The sequence below is a fragment of the Microtus oregoni genome, unplaced genomic scaffold (genome assembly GCF_018167655.1).
Source record: "Microtus oregoni isolate MIOR12 unplaced genomic scaffold, Mior012 000007F_ref0000211, whole genome shotgun sequence".
Classification (NCBI taxonomy): domain Eukaryota; kingdom Metazoa; phylum Chordata; class Mammalia; order Rodentia; family Cricetidae; genus Microtus; species Microtus oregoni.
In genome coordinates, this window is record NW_024543066.1 from 11176563 (window position 1) to 11197912 (window position 21350).

Below are 21350 nucleotides of genomic sequence, written 5' to 3' on the forward strand. Positions count from 1 at the left end.
GAAAGATGCCTGCTACACCCTTTCCAGTAAGCCACAGGCTCATGGTGATACACAGATGAACAGAAATGGGTTAAGATGTAAGAGTTACTTAATAAGGAACCTGAGCTAAACAGTGTTGTAATTAACGTATCTTCATTTGGGCCTGAATGGCAGGGAAATAAACAAGCAGTCTCTATTTATACAGGCTACTCAGGCCCTCTGTGACCCCACTGAGGTAACCAGTGTGAGGCCCGAGAACCTGCATTTTAGTTTCCCTTTTACTTGACTGAGATGGGATCTCACACAGCCCAGAGACGCCAGTTCTTGGCCGAGGCTGGCCTAGAACTCCTGACACTTCTGCTTCCACTTTCTGAGGGCTGGGATTCCAAGTGGGCACCACCACGTCAGACAGTCTTTGCTTTTCTTCTCTCTTACCTTGTCTGCTGTCGTGGTGTTGAGACAGGCTCTCGTTGTGCAACACAGGCTGGCCTCACACCTACAACCTTGCAGTCCTGGCCTCCCAAGTGCTGGACTAACAGATACACACCATCAGAGGCCACATTTCCAGAACACAGGTGTTAGTGTGTTAGTCTGTCCACATTGGGAGTTGCCAGGCTCTAACCATGGGATCCCTTTTACACCCCAGAGAAGCCCCTATCTTCTTCAACAAGGTGAAATCCCCAACTTAGGGACACAGGGTAGGAGAAGCCACTCAGTCTTGGCTGCACTCACCCCTTGGCTGGCCTTGGGATGAGAGCAGAATGAGCGAGGTTTCTCTCAGGATACACAGCCCTCAGTGGTACCAGCAGTGCCCCATGCCATCCTTACCAAGATCCAGGAGCACTGTGAGAGGGCAGGGACCCAGACAAACTCTAGGACACGTGTCTTCTCTGAGCAGCAGTGCCAGTTCTATACTGTAAAGCCTTGGAGACAAAGTGGCCCAGCCTTACCTGTGCCCTGGGGCCTCTATGACCTTCACAGACCTACACAAAGGTATAAAGCAGCCAGGGCCAGGGCAGCTGATAGGACTAATTGCTCAGGTGAGGAGGTAGACACATGGAGATTGAGAGGGGGCAGGGATGTCCCCAAGGGGGTAAAGTGCCCAGCCACCCCTGGGAAATTCCACAGTTCTGAGAAGACTGGGACAGCCACCCTATTCTCTGGCTACCCACCAGGCCACAGACAAAGGTCTTTGAGATGACAGGTGATTATGGTGATAGCCTTGAGGCTGCTGGTCCAGGGCCAAGACAAGGCAACCAAGTTGCTACCAGAGGAAGGCCATGGTGAAGGAGTTCACCCAAGGACCTCAGGTCAAAGTCACAGGTGAAGATGGTTTTGTCTTCTCTGGGCCACATCTCCTGTGGCTCTGGGGATGATGCCTGGCTCTACCGGGCCATTACCAGGGAAGGACAGATAAGCATGCATAGAACTTCCTTCCCTTGTCTTCCCAGCTCCCTGGAGCTGACCCTCTGTACCCCAGCCAGATGTCTATAGGTTTCTTCATAGACACTCCTGCCACAGGATCCAACTATAGGATGCAGGCATCTGAACTCCAGTTCAGGCTCCAACCAGTCCAGGCACTCTGATGGTCAGGACACGGCACCATGAAGGGCATCTTTTAGAAGAAGGGCTGTGTTCAGTCCTCAGAAGGCGACAGAGTCAGAGGTGGTCTCTTCTCAGGATGGTGACTGGCTCTCACAGCAGATCATAAGGTCCATAAAACACCCATAGAAGGCTCATCCACCAGCCTGGAGGGTGTCTGACGGTGTGGAGGCAGAACCGCAGAGGGGCCCCAAGCAGGAAAGGCTCTCCAGTGCCATTCCTCCTCCCAAGTAACCGAGCTTGGAGAGAGAAAGAAACCTACCTAGGTCAGCACAGCAGCTGTGGGGGCCCCCGAGCCCAGGCTCTAGACTCACCCAGCCTCCTTCCTCTGGGGCACCAGGGCTCACTATAGTGCTAAGCTACCTTATCTTGGCTTAGTTGCGTCCCCTCCCACTGTATGCTGTCTGGCCCACCCACCCCGCTCCCCAAGCCTGGCCTCCCATGGGCTTCCCTCCTCTCAGGTTGGCAGGCCAGTAGCCTTCGTCCCTTGCTGGGTGAGCCCAGGGGGTGTGTCCTAAGGCGGAGGGACCTGGGCGTCCTCTGGAGACATGAGCATATCAAACTTGATGAGAGGCGGAGCAATGACGCGCACCTCGGCGCTCAGGGGGTTGAGGCGCAGGTTGATGATGCGCAGAGCTGGCATGGTGGCCAGCTTCTCCACAGGCACATCTGTTGGGGAGAAAGGGGACAGGTTACAGGAGTGTGAGCGAGCAAGCGAGCAGCCTGGAAAGACGACAGAGCAAGAAGACTTGGCAGCACGAAGAGCCGGCATGGGCTTGCTGCTTGTGGACCACCATGTATGGGCTCAGCTCAGGGGTCCCATCTCTGAGGGAGGGGTCAGCCATATGTGGAAAAACATTAATAAATGAGGACCTAGTCTGGCCATGGAGGCTTGTGTCTGTAATCCCAGCACTTAGAAAGCAGAGGCTGGAGGATCACTCTACTACACAGTGAGTCTGAGGGTAGCCTGGGCTACCCAAGACCTTGTTTCAAAACCAACAGGTTAGTTATGGGGGCAATTAGATCAGGCATCTCAAAAAATACAATCACCATATAAGCCGCAATTTTATTCTTACATAGATTGAAATACTGTTCCGTGGAGAGAACAGGAGAGCTATTCACAATCGCTTGATATCCACCAACAGATAAGCAGTATGGGAACATAAACCTTGAGGCGATGTGCCCTTGAGGAGTCCCTAAAGCAGAACTATCCAGGATGTTCCGGGCTTCCTTCCACCCACCTGTAGACCAGTACTGCTGAGATCCTGGACAGGACAGCAGCCCTTCACGGCCACCTTGGTTCAAGGTCTGACATCATCAGGCCTCCCCACAGCATGTCCCCTGTGTCACACGCCTGCAGGAGTGCCCTGGATGGTTAAATAGAGGCTAGGTGTTCTCAGGAATCAGAGCCAACCTTTCCTGTCACAGCTCTGGGTCCCGAATGCTAATGTGTAGAATGTGGGCATCAGGTTTCAAATTACCACCCATTCAATTTATCCAAAGGTAATAGGACCTTTCTCCAAACACACCCAGGGCACTTTGTCAAAAAAAAGGAGGAAGTGATAACCCGACTTGAGTTCTAATACACGAGGTGGCGGGTGATATGGCTCCTCTGGCAAACGGAGGAGCCCGCACGGTGGAAGCACAGAGCTGAGAGCCCCAAGTCCTCACTGTTACAGGCATGCTATGGTGTGTTCTCCTTCTCACCGTCAATCAACAAGCCCCCCAAATAATGCTGGCTGTGGTGGCGAGTGCTTTAATCCCAGCACTGGGGAGGCAGAAGCAGGTGGATCTCTGTTGAGTTTGAGTCTAGCCTGGTCTACAGAGTGAGTTTCAGGACGGCCAGGACCACACAGACTCTGTCTCAAGAAAACCAAAACAATACAAACACGATAAAATAGGCACACACGGAAGAAAAACAAAACGCTGAACAGAAAGCCCACGGACAGCCCAGCTTTCCTCCATAATCATTTCTAGCCCCACCTGCGCCGTACCTTCCTCAGCCCTGTCATTCGGTGGGAACACAGGCCCACGGTTGCAAGCTTGCACAGGTGGTGCGCGCCTGGCAGGTGCACAGTCGTCCTGAAGGCTGTTGTGATTACCCTGTCAGTGTGGTGCTGGATTCCTCCACCATATAATTACTGCTGTTTTCGGGATTTTTTCTCCCTCATTTGCAAATAACAAGCACTCTGTGGGGACACAGTTTAAGAGCAGGCAACCGAGTCGCCTCACCACTTCCCACCCATTGCCACGGCCTCGATGTCCACGGATGGGCCTTGCTATTTCTATGATGGCTATAAACTGAGCGCCTGAAGTTGCTCGGCCCCGCACTGCCTAACACAGGCTGCCCTTCTTGGCTGCCCATCTGTTTATTAACAGGGACTTCGACGCTTCTACTGATTCCTGACTGTTGTGTTTAATTAATCTGTTGCTCAATTTGTTCCAGATTTGGCTTGCGGGAGCCCCTCCAACCTGGCTCCTGACAGCTTTTGTTTTTGTATCTTGTAGTGTTGGGGACTGGGGCCTACTAGCAAGTGTTCTGTCTTGCACTTCCGCCCCCGGCCCTGATGGTTTGGCTTGGCAAGTGGCCAAGATTTTGGGATGTATTAAATCCTGTTGTGGGATCCGTTTACAAGGCCCGCCACACACATAATCACTGGCTTTGAACTGCAGCCAAGGGGGCCGTGTTCTGCTCCGCTCTGCATCTTCCCTTCTACTCTGCCAGAGATGGACACATAGGCTGATCATCGGTCCCTAAAGGCTAGTCTGAGGATGCCATTGGCTGCCGGCCAGCACAGTCAAAGGCTCCATCACAGGGTGTGTACAGAGCTGCCTCTGATGGTTCCTGGACTCTAGATCTGATCAGCCTGTCTCCCCAAAGCTTTCAACTGAAGCCCAGGCCTGGCTGTCCTCATAACCATAGCAGAGATACACCCTAGACCTTCAACAAGGTCCCTTGTTCTCCCTCAACACAAACCTTGGAGTTCTTCAGGGATGGTGGACAGTGAAGACTCCCAAAGCACAGACCACTGCCCTCCCCCGCAGCCCTGACTGCTAGGAAGAAAACAGCTCTGGCTGGTCTTTCCCTGCGCATGTACCAGAGCTTACAAAACTGAGGAAGTCGAGGCAGCTCAGGGGCTCCTCTGCCCACTTCACAGAAGAGGAGCCTGAAGCTCAAGGACATTTGAGAAGCAGAGCAGGGGCCGGGTATGGGGCTCCAAAGCATCTTCTGTAGGCATGGGGGTGGGAGAAAGTGATCCAAGGCTCCATGACTGAATAGGTAGGTGGCTCCATGTCTGTGGCGCTTCCCAGGGGCCTCCTCTCCAAAGCTGTTAAGCCCAGCCCAGCCTAACAAAGTAGGACTCCGCGCAATGACTCCAGGACCTCTGCGGACTCGTTTTATTGACAGTATTTTTAGTTGTTACTATTTTTATTTTCATGCAGGGACTCGTATATTGAATGCTGGCCTTGAATAGGCCATGTAACCAAGGATGACTGGATTTCTGACCATCTCGTCTGTAGTAATAAGGGCGGCAGGGTTGCGTCCCCAGCACCCCGGCTGCCTGGCTAGCTTATGCCCGAAATAACAACACACAAACTGTATTCATTTAATCACTGCTTGGCCCATTTCTATCTAGCCTCTTCTAGGCTAATTCTCACATATTAATTTAGCCCATTTCTAATCATCTGTGTAGCGCCCCCTAGGTGCGCTTACCGGGAAGATTCTAGCCTATGTCCATCCTGGGTCGGAGCTTCATTGCGTGCGTCTGCCTGGGAGCTGGGAGCATGGCGTCTCTCTGAGGCGTCTGCTCCCGAGAGGAGAGCTGTGGAGTCTGAGCTCACTTCCTCTTCCTCCCAGTGTTCTGTTCTGTTTACTCCTCCCACCTATCTTCTAACCAATGAGGGCCAAGCAGTTTCTTTTTATTTAACCAATGACCTTCCTCCATCACTCGTCTCTACCTCCCAGTAGCTGGCATTGCACACCTGCTCCATCACTTCCAGTTTATGCAGTGCTGGGGACTGAGCCCCGGGCGTGATGCATGCTAGGTAATCATTCTACCAATGGAGCCATGGAGTTAGGGAATATGGATCAAGGGCGTGCCAATTTATGATCTACATGGATTATTAACATTTTTAACTTAACATTTTCTATAACCGAATGAGCTGAGTAGCATTTGTTTTTTAAAAGGTTTTGTTTATGCACATGCTGTGTGTACGAGTTCATGTACACTTCTGGGGAGAACACGTGTGTATGCGCATATGTGCCTCGGGAGAACACGTGTGTATGCACATATGTGCCTCGGGAGAACACGTGTATATGCACATATGTGCCTCGGGAGAACACGTGTATATGCACATATGTGCCTCGGGAGAACACGTGTATATGCACATATTTGCCTCGGGAGAACACGTGTATATGTGCATATGTGCCTCGGGAGAACACGTGTGTATGTCCATGTGCCTCGGGAGAACACGTGTGTATGCACATATGTGCCTCGGGAGAACATGTGTGTATGCACATATGTGCCTCGGGAGAACACGTGTATATGCGCATATGTGCCTCGGGAGAACACGTGTGTATGTCCATGTGCCTCAGGAGAACACGTGTGTATGCACATATGTGCCTCGGGAGAACAAGTGTGTATGTCCATATGCCTGGGGAGAACGTGTGTGTGTGTGTGTGTGTGTGTGTGTGTATGTGTGTGTGTGTGCGCGTGCATGTGTCCCTGGGGAAACAGAAAAGTTTCTGCACCCTGAAAAGCCTCTCCGCCAATGCAGCAATCCAAACCAGACCAAATCAAACCAAATTAGAAAAAACCTAGGTTTAATGAGTAAACCACTCCTGAATGATTTTCCAGCCTCCCAGACAGGAGATAAAACAAGACCGGAAAACCACATGTCTGTTTTCTGGGAGGCCTTTTAAATACCCTGTGGGAGTGCTCTTGAGCATCTCTGAGGGAGGGGCCATCATTTGGCAGGCTTTCTGAGGTACACAGGGTTTGGAGAGAGATGGGGGAGGGGGCTTGGATGAACATTCTGGACTCTTTAGATATGTGGATGGCAGGGGCTCGGGTGAAGCTTCCACCCGAACATTGACTAGAAGAGGGCCTTGGGTTCCCTAGAACTGGAGCCGGAGGGTATTGTGAGTCACCTAACACTGACAGTTGGGAACCAAAACCCACGTCTTCTCCAAATGCATTATACAATCTTAGTTGCTGCTGCCAGGCGGTGGTGGTGCACGCCTTTAATCCCAGCACTTGGGAGGCAGAGGCAGGCGGATCTCTGGGAGTTCGAGGCCAGCCTGGTCTACAAGAGCTAGTTCCAGGACAGGCTCCAAAGCCACAGAGAAACCCTGTCTCGAAAAACCAAAAAAAAAAAAAACAAAAAAAAAAAACAAACACCAAACAATCTTAGTTGCTGAACTATCTCTCCAGTCCTAAATACCATGATTATCTCTAGCCTCTGTGTAGAATAAAGTCTGGAGAGGCTAAAGACTTACACGAGGGGGCGGGGGGGGGGGGGCGCGGGGTGGTAGGGAGGCAAAAATTCAGCTAGGTAGTAAACCAGGGGATGGATGATGGATGCCAGGCTGATTGGCTACTGGCCCTGTGTCCTTTGTGCCATCTCCCAGGCAGCCTTCCAAGCTGGCTTCTGCCACCCTCCTCAGCTGAGTGGGCTTAATCAGAAGAGGAGCAACACACGGGGCGGGCGGCCAAACCTTCAGGTGGAAGGTGTTAGAAAAGGGAGCGTCACCCATTCTTAGACTTCAGGGCGATCGGCCACTAAGGGAGGGAGGGCTGGGTATCATTAGATCAGGGCCTCATTCGGGGGCTTCGGCGTACAGCTGGCACAGTGGGACCCAGATCCACAAGACAGATGCGAGAGTGTCCTCACTGTCTGGCAAGCAGAAACTACGGCAGGTCGAAGGGCAGGGTGATCCCTAACAGACTAGGGCGAGGACAGAGTACAGGGTAAATACCCTCTCTCGCAGGAGGCAGGTAAAACAGACCTAACCCCAGGAGTGGAGGGAAAGCAAACTGATTGACATCTGCCAGTGCCCACCCACTTTCCTTGGACTTCCTCTTGGGCAGCACCCTGGAAAGCTCCTTGCAGCCCCGTATTGGCTGCAGGGCTAATGGCAGGGAAGAAAAAAGGCTCATTCTTTAGGCTCATCATCTCAGATAGCAACTGAGAGAAGGCAGGCAGACAACACAACCCCTAGGCCCCCCCGCACCAAGAATCAGGAAGCCCCTTGCATTTGACTTAATGAGATCGAGTCATTTCATTGATAACTAACTTTCCATGGGGCACAGAGGGACATCAAGGCCCAGATGTAACTGGCGGGTTACGGTAAAATCCCAGGCTCCTGTAGTCCCAACAAACTAGGCTGGACATCCCCCATCTGATATGCCCATTAAAGAGAGAGCTGAGTTTTTATCAGCACCAGGAAGAACTGAAGAAGTGGGGAGGGGAGCAAAGGGGTCTTCTGCCACCATCCACTCGCAGGGAATTATCTGAGACTAGCATGATTACTACCACCGACTGGATAGGGAATGAAAGATTTTTAACACAGAGATAGATTTCAAACACTATGATGAAAGCCTCTTTGGGAACACGTTCCCCAAGTGCTGGCCCTCAGATGTACAGCCAAGAGGAACTAATTGCAAGATTAAAGAGGGACCAGCTGCAGTAGGGTGGGGTGGCACATGCCTTTAATTCCAGCTTTTGGGAGGCAGATGCAGGCGGATTTGCGTTTGAGGCCAGCCTGATCTACAGAGTGAGTTCCAAGACAGTCAGGGCCATGCAGAGAAACCCTATCTTTAAAGACCAAAACCAAAATAACAGCAACAGAAAAGATGGACCAGTTGTAGAGAGACTTTGACTGGGAGACCAGAAAGCCCAAAGGTCTCCATGAATCTGGCCTAGAAAGGACACCCCAAACAGTGGACTGGACAGAATGGCCAGGACAAACAAGATTAGCTACAGCCAACTCCAGAGCTGCCCTCATCTATGTGCTGGAGACAAGAAATTACGTGTGAAATTGCTCACTTAAACTGCCTGTTTAACTAACCGTTGTTAGCACCAAACAAGAGCCAGTCCAGGTTGTCCGTCATTTGCATGGCAGGAGTCACTGGCCAGGGAACCTGCACACAGGTGACTCCCCCTAACCACCCAGAAACACACACTGATTGGTCTGAGCTGTCCTCATCCACAGAGGCTCACCCTAACTGAAGGAGGACTCCACAGAAACAGAGACTGTGTCCCATCATACACGCCAGTAGTTCCCTCACCACCATGCCCTCTGGTATCTTTGCAGTATACTAAATAAGCCTGCTTTTTTTTCCTACTCTGACCTTGGGAGGAATTCTTTCATCAGCCCGCCTATCCCCACCACGGAATGGCCCTTATGCAACTCCCTCCACCCTGGTGTCTGTGGAGGGCCTCCCTACTCCAGTTCACACTTGCCAGAACCCTGATGGGTGGGCGAGGGACCCCGCCTCCTCTGGGAACTTTCCCCATGTGCCTCAGGAGTCTGTCCCTAGGGGACAGCTCTGAGCAGAGATGTCCTCCTCTTCTGGCAACTGAGGTTCTCAGGCCATGGCAGCTTATAGCTTACCGCACAAGAGAGAGAGAGTTACTGTTTTCCTGTTCAGACCCAGTTCTAAACAGCGAGCACTAAGTAGCCTCAGCATTACTGCGTGGGTCTGTGCACGCCTATTTCCCTCCCTTCTCTGTGGCCATGGTGCTGACAATATTCATCTGTCACCTAGGATTTCCCTGCGACAACAGCATGGGACATCTTCTCCTTCAGAAGCCGGCCCAGCATTTCTGCCCTTCCACTGTTGGCTCTAGCACCATGCAGACCTTAAAAAAGAAATGATCATACTGTGTGTACGTGTGAGTGTGTGTGTGTGTATGTGTGCGCGTGCGCACACCCACTATGGCATACCTGTGGAGGTCAGAGGACAGCCTGCCACCATCGGTTCTCTATTTTCACCACGTGGGGTCCAAGGATCAAATGGAATGACTAAGGTCATTTGTGGTTGGTGGCAAGGGTCTGTACCCATTATCTCTCTGGCTGCAGGTGGTCCTTTTGAGAGGAGGAACACCTTGTTAAGAATGAGGGTCACCGATCTTGTTTCAGTGTGCCACAGGCCATTTTATCCCTGCAGACTCACCTCTGGGATGTCCTAAAGAACTGGGGCAAGAGGTGGAGAGATGGCGTAGCAGTGAGAGCAACCGGGAGTTTGGCTCCTGGCACCTATGCGGGGGGGGGGGGGGGGGCTCATAAACCACCTACAGTTCCCGCTCCGGGGGAACCAAGGCTCTCTTTCTGATCTCTGCAAGCATACCACCCCACAAACACACAACTAAAAATCAAATAAATCTTCGGAGTTGGAGATGGTTTAGCAGTTAAGACTGCTGACTGCTCTTTCAAAGGACCTGGGTTTGATCCCCTTCTGGCCTCTGTGGGCACCCAGCATGCATATGGAACACACACATACATGCAGAAAAAACACCCATACATGTAAAATAATAAAGATAATAATTTTTTTTAAATCTTAAAAAGAAAAAGGACAGAGGCAAATTTGATTTCCAGACCATGAGAAGGAAACACCAGCCTGTGCTCTTTAAAACGCCATGGCGTCTCTTTGTGCAGCATAAATGATCAGGCTCTCTCGACCTGATGATTTCAATAAAAACTAAATAAACACTGACAAGGAAAAAAATTACACTAACAACAGCAGAAGGCTTCAGGTTGCTCTGAATCTGTATCACTCTGTTATAATTTTAAGTTCACATTCCTTATAAATGGGTAAATCTGTTTCACGGCATAATTCTGTCTCGCAACCAATTATGTGTGTATATGTGTGTGCACGCGCAGTGTGTGCATTGCAGAGTGTGCACGAACACCCATGGAGGTCAAAAGAGGCTGTCATATCCCTTAGAGCTGTGATTACAGGTGGTTGTGCTTGGAATTGAACCCAGGTCCTCTGCAAGAACAGCATATACTCCTTTTATTCTTGATAGATATTTAATAAGTATGCATGTTTTGTCTGCATAGATATGCACTACATGTATGCCGTGCCCAAGGAGGCCAGAACTCCTGGAACTCCTGCAACTGGAGTTACAGATGGTTGTGATACATCATGTGGGTGCTGGGAATTGAACCCAGGTCCTCTGGAAGAGCAGCCAGTGCTCTTAACCACTTATCTCTTTCTTCATCTCCCCACAACAGAGTCTTAACATCACAGTCGTATTATCCCGGTGTGCAAGCACACTGATTTCTGTGTCACCTTTTACTATATGATAAAAGTTCCCCCAAAAAGCTTTGGTTAAAGCAGGCCTCTAGTAAGAGTAAGGCAGCTCATGAACTTAGTTCAAATTCCTCTAAATTCACAAAACTTAAGCAAATCTAACTAGTTAATTTGCTCGTTTTAAAAAAAAAGTAGAAATGTTTTCCAAAATTATTAACACATTTTATCTGTGTTATGCCCACATTTTCTCTAGAGTTCCTTAGGTTTTCATTCACAGATGGAGTTACTGGGGCTGGAGAGATGGTTCAGATGGTCTTCTAGAAGACCCAGGTTCAAGTCCCACAGCACCTACATGGCTACTCACAACTCTCTGTAACTGCGGTCCCAGGGGAATTTAGTTCTCTTCTCTCTGCTCTTCAAGGGCACTGAACTCAGATACTGGACAGACATATACTCAGATATGCACAAAATCAAAATAATTTTTAAAATGGTGTTACTGATCTGTTCTTAGTAACATTTATAAAAAAAAAAAACAAGGATTTTTATGTTTGAGATAATTACCATGTCAGACTCTGTAAAGATTTTATCTAAATGTTCTCTGTTAAAATTTTAAATCACCATTGATTTTTCGAGACACACGTTCCAGAAAAGAACCTTCGGCACAATGACTGATTAGAACTTCAATGATGGTGCAGAGGTTAGACTATGAGTTCCGAGGCGAATTATCCTGGGTCAGGCTCACCCTCTTCACGGGCTCATCTCTATATGACCCAGCACCTTCCTGACAATTAGATCAATCGTTAGAAATGTCCAGACAGACCCTAGTTCCTACCAATCCGAGGGCTGAAAGTTATCAGATAGCATCAGAGGCTTATAGCTGAGATTTTTCCCAATTTTCTGAGACCCACACAGCTCAACGTTTCCACCAATGCCTTTGAAAAGCAATTCATTACAATTCTATTTTGTTACTATAAAAACTTCACACCATTACCGCGGTGGAATACTGGAGTCTGCGGTTATCTGAATTGACATTCTCAGGCCACTGTCATTCATATTTGGTTCCAGAGCGAACTCTCTCATTTTCCCATTTAAGTCTCACCTTCAGCTCAATGGCCATGCTTGGAGGATAAAGCTACGGGGGCCAAGGGGCCAAGAGGAAGCCCTGCTTTCTCGCTCAGACTGCCATGAAGCGGCCCTAATTGCCTTAATCCGCTTTAAAACCACTTCAACCATCCGAGCAAGAGCACGCATGCACAAGGGACCCTGTGCTCCCCAGAGACAAAGAGACACAAAATCCATCCTCAGGGTACTGATAGGAACCTCAGGTTTAAGAAAAGGAAGAACTGGGGAAAGGGCAAGAGGCGTGCATATAATTAAACAGTCCCGCTCTTTCCAAGGGGCCTCACAAATGAACTACTAAGCTGTCAACCGCTGTCATTGTTGACAGGGACCAATATAGTTCTGGCAAGATGGTGGGCTCCTGGGAGGTGCCTACGTCTGGAGAATGGTGGTCTGTCCTGCCAGTCTTTGTTATTCCTGGAATCCAAGGGAAGACAGTGACTCATCTCTGTGCCTTCAGCCTGAGTGTGTGAATGTGTGTATGTGTGTATGTGTGTGTGTGTGTGTGTGTGTGTTCAACAGTCATTCCTGAGTGACTAACATGCCTGTCAGGCAGGAGTCAAAGTCAAAGCGACAGACATAGATAAAGGCATAGATGCCAGGCTTTTGTTTTGCTTTGAGTGACCCATGAGCCTGAGCAAGGAGTTAATGCTTTTTAGCAAAAGCTGCTTCTAAGTGCCTGTCACAGGAGCTTGTCAGCTTGTCTAAGAGGGCCTAGCAGAGAAAGGGACTTCAAAGAAACTGGTGTTTGAGGCCCTGTTCTAGGAGGTTCTTCACAACGATCCACTTTGCAGACAAAGGAATTGAGCCTCAGACTCTTGGTGACCAAGGTCATGGAGCCAGTGACTGAAACAGGAAGGGCAGTCCCTAACCCTAACACCCACCTAGGGAGTCAGGGTCAAGACATTAGCCTGTTTTTTCAGGCTCTTTCTATATCTGAAGGTAGTCATGATGGGTGGGCTGCTCAGGCTTTTAACCCTGACTGTCACAGCGCTTCCCTCCCCTTCTGTCACTGGCGACTGCAGCTCCTGCCTCAGTTTCTCTAGGGGGACTGAACTTGGAGTTGCTAAGAACCCATCTCGATGCTGGACTTCATGACTTCTCTGTCCGTCTGCCACGAAGACCAGTGGTCTGCGTGGTGGCTGGGGTCCCTGGAAGGCACTGCTCCAGACTGTTGGGTGCTGCACTAAGGCCTGCCGCAGCTCAGCCTGGGAGGATCGCTGGGGACTCCAGGCCGAGCGAGAGGCTGGATACCTTGGTCCCTGCTTTCCCCACGTCTACCTCCAAGCCTAGCCGGCCTCTCCACTGCCTGAGCCTTTCTCCGAGAATCTCCTTGATGAAGCACAGAGCAGCTGGCTCTCTCTCCAGTGATTAACTGACAGAAGCAGCCGAGAAGCAGGCGCTATGGAGGCGCAGACCATGTCAAGGCTGGCAGAACTGACAAGCCGGAACAGTCTAACTAGCAGATGACAAGCCCAAGAAGGCGGCCAAGAGCTTGAGGATGAAGCTTCGGAAAGATCATTTATGCTCCCTGCATCTGGACGAGAGGCCGTGATGGATGCAGGATGGAGAGGAGATGAAGTAACTTGCGTCTTTCTGATGAGGACACCATATGTGTCCATGTCAACTGCCCTTCCTTGGGTCTGAGCAGGTGTCAGTATAGCACTAACAACAGAAAAAGGTCTTGCCACTTTGGCCTGCACTTCTTCTTAGGGCTGTGAATCACCCCTAAACTTCTGCTACTTAATATTAGCTCAAGACCACCTCCTGCCATGTCCCTTGGTCACCCTTCAAACTCTTACAACATTTTTGTTGTTTTAAATACTTTTTTTGTTTTTCTTTTGTTGATTTTCTTTTTTAATTTTTTTTATTTTTTATGTGCACTGGTGCTTTGCCTGCATGTATGTCTGTGTGAGGGTGTCAGATCTTGGAGTTACAGACAGTTGTGAGTTGCCATATGGGTGCTGGGAACCGAACCCGGGTCCTCTGGAAGAGCAGTCAGTACTCTTAACTGCTGAGACATCTCTCCAGTCCCGTTACTGTTTATCAAGATAGGGTTTCTCTGTGTAGCCCCGGCTGTCCTAGAATTAGTTCTGTAGACCAGGCTGGCCTTGTACTCAGAGATCCAAGTGCTCCTGCCTTCCGAGTGCTGGGATTGAAAGCGTGTGCCACCACTGGCATTTCAAAGATTTTTAAAGAAGTGTGCACACCCACATGAGTGTGTGTGTGTGTGTGCACTTTTGGAGGCCAGAAGATGGAATCAGACCCTCTGGAGCTGGAATTTCTGTCAGCTATAAGCAGCATGATGTGGGTGCTGGGAACCAAACTCGGGTCTCCAGGAAAAGTAGCAAGTGCTCTTAACTACTGAGGTATGCTTCCAGGTTCCTGTTTTTTGTTTTGCAACCAGGTCTTCGGTAGCCTAGGCTGGCCCCAAACTTTCTCTGTAGCCAGGGCTGACCCTGAATTCCTAATCCTTTAGCCATCACCTTCCAAGTGCTGGGATTACAGGCACAATTGTACCCTGCTCCCTTTTACTTAAAAAATTTATCTTAATTTTATGCATAGATGCTTTGTGCCGATCTGTGTACCAGGTGTGCACCAGGTGCCTGCAGAGGCCAGAGATATCCTGGAATTGGAGTTGTAGATGGTTGTTAGCTACTATGTGGGTGCTGGGAACTAAACCTGGGTCCTCTGCAAGGGCAGCCAATGCTTTTAACTGCTGAGCCATTTCTGCAGCCCCTCCTTTTACTTTTTGACATAAGACTCTAGTGTAGGGATGCACAAACCCTTTGTTCTTGCTTCTGCTAGACGTTCAACTTCTACTCCACATCCTGGCACCTAAGATGCTATGCATTTAGCTATGGGTTTAGTGAGGCATTCTTGGGCAGCTCTGTTTCCTTCAGCTAAACCTGTAGGATGTATGATATAAAGTTCCAGAATCCTCTCATGAAGCCAAAGCAAAATGTCTTTAAGTATCCAGGTGTGATGGCGTACACTGATAATTTCAGCATTTGAGAGGCTCCGGCAGGGTTAGGGATGCGGCAGACAAATGCTCACCTGGCACGCAGGACACCCTAAGGTCTACCCCCAACATTGCATAACTAGCTCAGGTGTAGTGGTATGCGCCTGTAACTTTAGCATTTTGGAGGTGGAAGCAGGAAAATCAGAAGTTTAAGGTACCTTTGGTCAGGCCATCCTAGGCTACATGGGACCCTTTCTGTCAAGAAAAAAGGGAAGGTCTACAGCAGGAGGAGGATCAGGACTTTGAGGTGAGTCTGGGATACATACCAAGCAAAAACCTGAGAGACTCTCTTAAATTTCTCATGGTCCACCAGTGTACGGAAGGGGACTGTCCACAAGCTTCTTTTGCAAAGCCCAGTGTCCTAGGCGGGGACTGGAATCAAAGACTTAACAAACCTTGCAGAGAAAGACCCAGATCAGGACAAACGCTCTGCCGCCCTCCCTGATGCTCCTCAAAGTGTTGAGGACCTCCCTACACTCTGGCTATCGATTGGAGGTTTGGGTGATTAATCAGGGCAGCACCCAAGTGGGCAGAATTTACAGACATCGTTGCCTGAAGTCAGCCTGACTTCATCTTGTGGTTCATTAGCACTACTGACTGATAGTTTTTTGATGCAGTGGGACCAGCCGAGAGGCAAAATGGTAAACACCATCCCCTGAGCAATGTGCATCTCTGTGACCCCTCCCCCGCGGCCTGAAAGGATGCTAGGAGGAAGAGAAGGCTGGACCCAGGGAAGTGGAGAGGGGTGGGGAGTTCCCAGCAGAGTTAATTAGAGGTTAGTGCATCCAGAAAGACTTTAGATTCCTGGGAATCCAGGCTGGCCAGAAGCGGGGGCCTCACTTCACATTTGAGCATCATAGAAGCTCTTGATGCCTAGAAACCAAACCAACTAAGATGAAGGATGTAGAGCCTAGCTTCACATCCCACACAAAACGCCACAGACGAGCAGATGAACTCAGATGACCCAGCAGGGCCACGGAATGGTGTCTGGAACACGGCTGCATCTGGGCCGCACTCGTGTTCCTCAGACTGCGCTAGTGGCTGGATGGAAGCCAGAGAACGGAGTAACTAAGCCTCTCCCACCTTACTAGTGCTCTGGGCAGGAAGCCAACGGGAATAGAATAGTCCCTGCCTTCTGGGATAAGCACAGAGCTGGCCTCAGTCAATCCCTCATATTGAGGGATTTGGGAGGCTATGTGTGATGTTCTAACCCTGCTACTGAAGAGACCAGGGCTTGAGACCCCACCTTCCAGTCAGCCTCACACAGGCCCATAGAGCATACCCAAGCTGGCCTTGGAAACACGATCCTCTTGCTTAAGCCTTGCTCAGGAGATTGCATACCACCAGACCTGTGGTGTGCATGTCTTCATGTATGTGTGTGCATGCACATGCATGGAGAAGCCAGAGATTAACATCAGATGTCTTGCTCTGTGGCTCTCACCTCACGTTTAGAGACAGGGTCTCTCACTGAACCTGAAAAGTCCCTCATTTAGCTAGGCAGGCTGGCCAGTGAGTCTTAGGGTGCCTGTCTCTGCTTCCTCAGACCATGTGACAGCTAATGTTGGCTGTCAACTTGACCCACCTGGAAAGAGGGCCATCTTTGTGGAGCATCTCCTTGAGTGATGGTTGATGAAGGAGGGTCCGGCCCACTGTGGGAGGCACCATTCCTAGGCAGGTGGGCCTGGACTGTTTGCTCCTTGGTTTCTGCTTCAGACTCCTCCTATGAACCCTGTCATGGCTTCCCTTCACAATGGAATGTAACTTGTAAGCTAAAACAAATCTTTTCCTCCCCAGATAGCTTCTGGTCATGGTGTTTATCACAGCAAGAGAAAACAAACCAGGATAGCCATGCGTGGCTCTTTAGATGGGTGCTGTGGATCTGAACTCAGGTTCCCATGCATGCAAGGGAACCACTTTCCTGACTGTGCCATTTCTCCAGTACCTGTGTGTATTCTGAGGAGGTCTCAGGTAGCTCACGTTTGCCTCAGGCTTACTGAGTAGCTGAGAATAATCAGAAACTCCCTAAGGCTTCCGTTTCTCAAAGGTGGAGGTTGCAGGAATATGCCACATGCCACTGCACCTGGTTTTGAAATATCTCATCTACCCCAGAGTCTGTTGGGTGGGGTCACGGGGATATTAAGAGGACCATAAACTGTTTTCTAGGGAGGAGAGAGCCACTGAGAGGTGTGTGGTAGCCACGGGAAGGAGCCTGCAGTGTTTTAAGATTCCATAACAAACCTAGAACAGCCTCCTACACACACACATACACAACCTGTCAGAACTATCAGCTAGAAAGGAAGAAAAACAGAAAAGGCCGGGCTTTTCTCCTCCCCTCCTCACCAGAGGCTGGTGCGATAATCGGGCAATTGCGGAAGGCCACTAGTCACACTGCCTTTCCTTCAAGATTTCTTTGTACTCAGGTCTGACATGCAATCAAGTCTGATCACAACAGTTCTCCTTAGAAATAACAGCCGGCCTCTGGTGACAAGGGGATGATGAACCCAAATTGTAGGCTAGTTTCACTCTGATCTGGCAGCCCCAACCCTCCAGGGCTCTGGTTCAGAAACTCTGAGGGAGGGCCTCAGAAAGAGCGACAATTTCTGCCTCTCTAGTGTCTGCCACTCCCTCCCTTGGCACAACTGGCCTCTAATTGGAGGCCTGGAACTGCATGATGGGGCTGTCAGAGCAAAATGCCTAGACTGGTGGGTGGGACACAGGCTGAGAGCAATAACCAAGGCAGTGAGTTCGGGGGGTTAGGGGGCAGCAGAACACCATGCCTGGGGTTCCAGGAGGTGGCTCAGAGGAGGAAGACACATTTCACAGCACCCGACTCAGCTGTCCTCCAGTAGAATGGTAGCTCCCAGGACTGGGCTACTGTTCTTGTCCTGAACCACACAACTCCTCAGAGGTTTTGGGGAGGGCAGTTACAGCTTTTCCAGAGGCCAAAATGAAGTCTTGTCTAGATTTACGTGTGTTTCCAAGTAGAAAAGACCCTATGTCTGAGGCAGGTGCTTATTCACAGGAGATTCTAGTTTAGCTCAGCTCCAGTCTTGCCTGCACACTGGAATCATCTGGAGCATTTTATCTATTTATTTTCTAATGTGTGTGTGTGTGTGTGTGTGTGTGTGTGTGCGCGCGCGCATCAGCAAATGAGCTTCTGGGATTCTCCTGTCTCACACTTCCACCTCTCTGCACATGTGCGGGATTACAGATGTGCCGCACACCACCTCTGGCTTTATGTGGGTCCTGATGCTTGGGATTCAGGCTCTCACGCTTGCCTCGCACATGCTTTACCAACTGAGCCATCGCCTCCGCCACATCTAGAGAGTTCTAAAAAACCACGAGTCAGAATTCCACCAGGGGAGATTCTAATTTACTTGATGGAGGATATGGTCTGGACTCAGATTGCTTAAAAGCTCATCGGATGATGAGAATGTATGGCTGGTGTGAGCACCACCTCTTCTCTCCGTGACCATCTGTGAGAAGCTGCTAGAGATACGGGGGGGGGGGGGCCTCTGTGCTGTGATGCTGCACTGCCGCCTCCCTGTGAGGGACTGAACACGCAGGAGCAGGCAGGGTGTGCCTTGGGAGAGAGCCCTTCATACGCTCCCCGCCCCATCGGAGTTTCCTTTCAACCACACAGTTCTGTGTTGGACCACAACTTTCCCAGGACTCTCTGTTGCAGAGGTCCGTGGAAAACTCCCCTATTCCTGTGCAAAGTGCTGGCAGGAACGACACGATGGAGCTGGAGTCAGAACCCTTGCCCTGTCCAGATGGCGTGACCATCTCTTTGTTCCACAAAGTTGGAGTGGGGATTAAATGAAAGCATCCTTGAAAGGCTCTCAGAAAACATTTAAGTGGAGCATTGACAAATACCCATGATGCCAGGAGCCCCACAGGAATGGGAAGATTTTGAGTCTCAGCTCAGTGTCTGGCATAACCTGCCAAGAAGCCATGTCTGTGACACCAACAAGCTGCTTCTGCCCTGGGTAGACATCCTTGCAAGGCTGGCCTTAACGCCCCAGACCATCACACAGCCCTCCAGCACTCTAGGTAGAGCCAAAGGTAGTAGGCTAGAGTTGGGAGACTGGTGGGTAAGTGGAGCATAAGGAACTCACTATATAACCAAAGATAACCTGGAATTCCTGATCCCCCTGCCTCTGCTTTCCAAGTGCTGCGACTACAGGTGGATGTCATAACACCTAGTTTCTGGGGCGCTGGGAATCAAACCTTGTACGGAGGTACAAGCTAGGCAAACACTCTGCCAAAGGAGCTACACTCCTAGCTTGTGCAAGCCTTCATTCCAGTTTAAACAAGTGTTGAAGAACCTCAAAGACGAGTCAGTGTGCCCCTAGAGAAGAGCCAACAGTACCCTGGCTAACTGGAGGGAGCTGTCCATCAAGGCTTTGCCACGCGGTAGCCAGACAGACAAGGCCATTTGGGCAGAGACTAAGCATATAAAAGGTATTTTGCCTAGACATGGCCCTGCTAGTCCCTTGTGGTTGGACCTGTGGAGGGTCAGGACCGCAAATAGGATCTCTCTGCCTGGGCCCAAGAACCAAGACTTCTTTATACTAACTGCTGTTGAAACCCATTTGTGGATTCCACAGCTGTGGCCAGCAGATGCCCCCCACCCCCGTACTGTCTGTCCAGTGAGCTCTCTGCTGGCACAATCCGTGCCTGTACCAACTGTTTGATGTCCACAGAAGCAATGCACAGCTTTGCAGATGCCAGGTGAAAGAGGGGAGTGTGCCTGCTGTGCACACAGGCATCCACCGTCTGAGAGTTACTGGGATGCTTCTGCGCAGCCACCAGGCAGAGAGGAGTCTGGAAAATCAGGGAAAATTCCAAACTCAGGCCCAGGAAGACAGTTCCATTCCTCCGAGGCAGGCTAGGAGATGCAGGGGCAAGATGGAAGGGCCAGCGTTTGCTTTTGCCCTTTCAGACATGCCAGACCAAGGGTCTCTGCCTGGCCAAATCTTTGCCAGGATTGGAAGCTGGGCACCATGACCATGCCCCCTTCTGCAATGCTAAGATGCCATCTCCAATCCCCACTTTGTTTTTCAATTGTATGTGTGTCTGGGTACACCCGTGTACATCTGGAGGCCAGAGGACAATCTCTGGGGGGCATTCTTTAGGTGCTATCTACCTTAGTTTTTGAAACAGGGTCTCGTACTGGCCTAGAGCTCATCAAATATGCCAGGTGCTGGGGACTATTAGTTGAAGATGTGTTACATTTGTTTATGCTGTGGAATATTTGTTTAGTGATGCAAACATGTGTTGCATTCTTTTATATTGTATTTGTTTAACTCTGTAAAGCTGTGTTACTCTGTCTGTCTAAAACACCTGATTAGTCTAATAAAGAGCTGAGCGGCCAATAGCTATGCGAGAGAGGGATAGGCAGGACTGCTAGGCAGACAGAATAAACAGGAGAGAGGGAGGGAGACATCAGGGGTCAGCCATCCAGCTACACAGTCAGCCACAGAGTAAGAAGGAAATAAAGACATAATAGAATAAAGAAAAGTAAAAAAGCCCAGAGGCAAAATGTAGTTAGAGAGAAACGAGAAAAAATGGCTGGAAACAAGTCAAGCTAAGGCTGCGCATTCGTAAGAATAAGTCTCTGTGTATTTATTTGAGAGCTGGGTAGCGGCAGGCCCCCAAAGAGTAACAACAACAACAACAACCAAACCAACTATATCCATGCTGGCTGGTGCCAGGAACTAGCCTGTCTCCACCTCCCCAATGCTGGGATTACATGCATATCAACATGCCCAACTTGATTTTCTTTTTGGTGTGTATGTGTGTATAAATGTGAGTGTTTGTGCATGCACATACATGCGTGTGGAGGTCAGAGGATAACATACAGCAGTTGGTTCTATCCTTCTGCCATGTTGATGGAAATGATCTGTGATCTCACTCAGGTCACCAGGCCTAGCATAATCATAGTTGGGTCACTGGCCTAGCATCCAGTACCTTTACCCCAGGAGCCACCTCACCTGCCCATGCCCAGCTTCCCTTTGTTTCTGTGAGTTCTGGGGATTGAACTCAGGTCCTCTTGCTTGCAGGGGAAGCACTTCACTGAGCTGTCTCCCTGGCTTTCGATCCCTTCTGTACGTGTGGTGAGGCAAGAAGACATGACCCTCATGCCAAGAGACTGTTGGTCTGACTGCCATCTGTCCTGGCTCTCATCTTCAGCTAGAGCAAGGTCACTGTGTGACCTTGGACAACTCACTGGGGTTTGGCCTCACTCCAACAGTCCATATGTGGTGGTTTAAATAATGATCCCGGCAGGCTCATATATTGAATGTTTGATCATCACTTTGTGAACCTTTGGGAAGGATTAGGAGGTGTTGCCTTGTTGGAGGAGG

The 21350-nt window shown here is 50.0% G+C and overlaps 1 protein-coding gene across 2 annotated transcripts in view; it reads right to left on the bottom strand.

The window, feature by feature from the left end:
* The window catches only part of Lrrc20 (leucine rich repeat containing 20), a 95473-nt gene continuing 74123 nt past the window's right edge, over positions 1 to 21350 (bottom strand). For both annotated transcript variants that reach the window (XM_041655235.1, XM_041655236.1), the window contains exon 5: positions 1 to 2250. In XM_041655235.1, coding sequence (XP_041511169.1) covers positions 2096 to 2250 — 155 coding nt within the window. In that variant the 3' untranslated portion in view covers positions 1 to 2095. The remainder of the gene's footprint in view (positions 2251 to 21350) is intronic.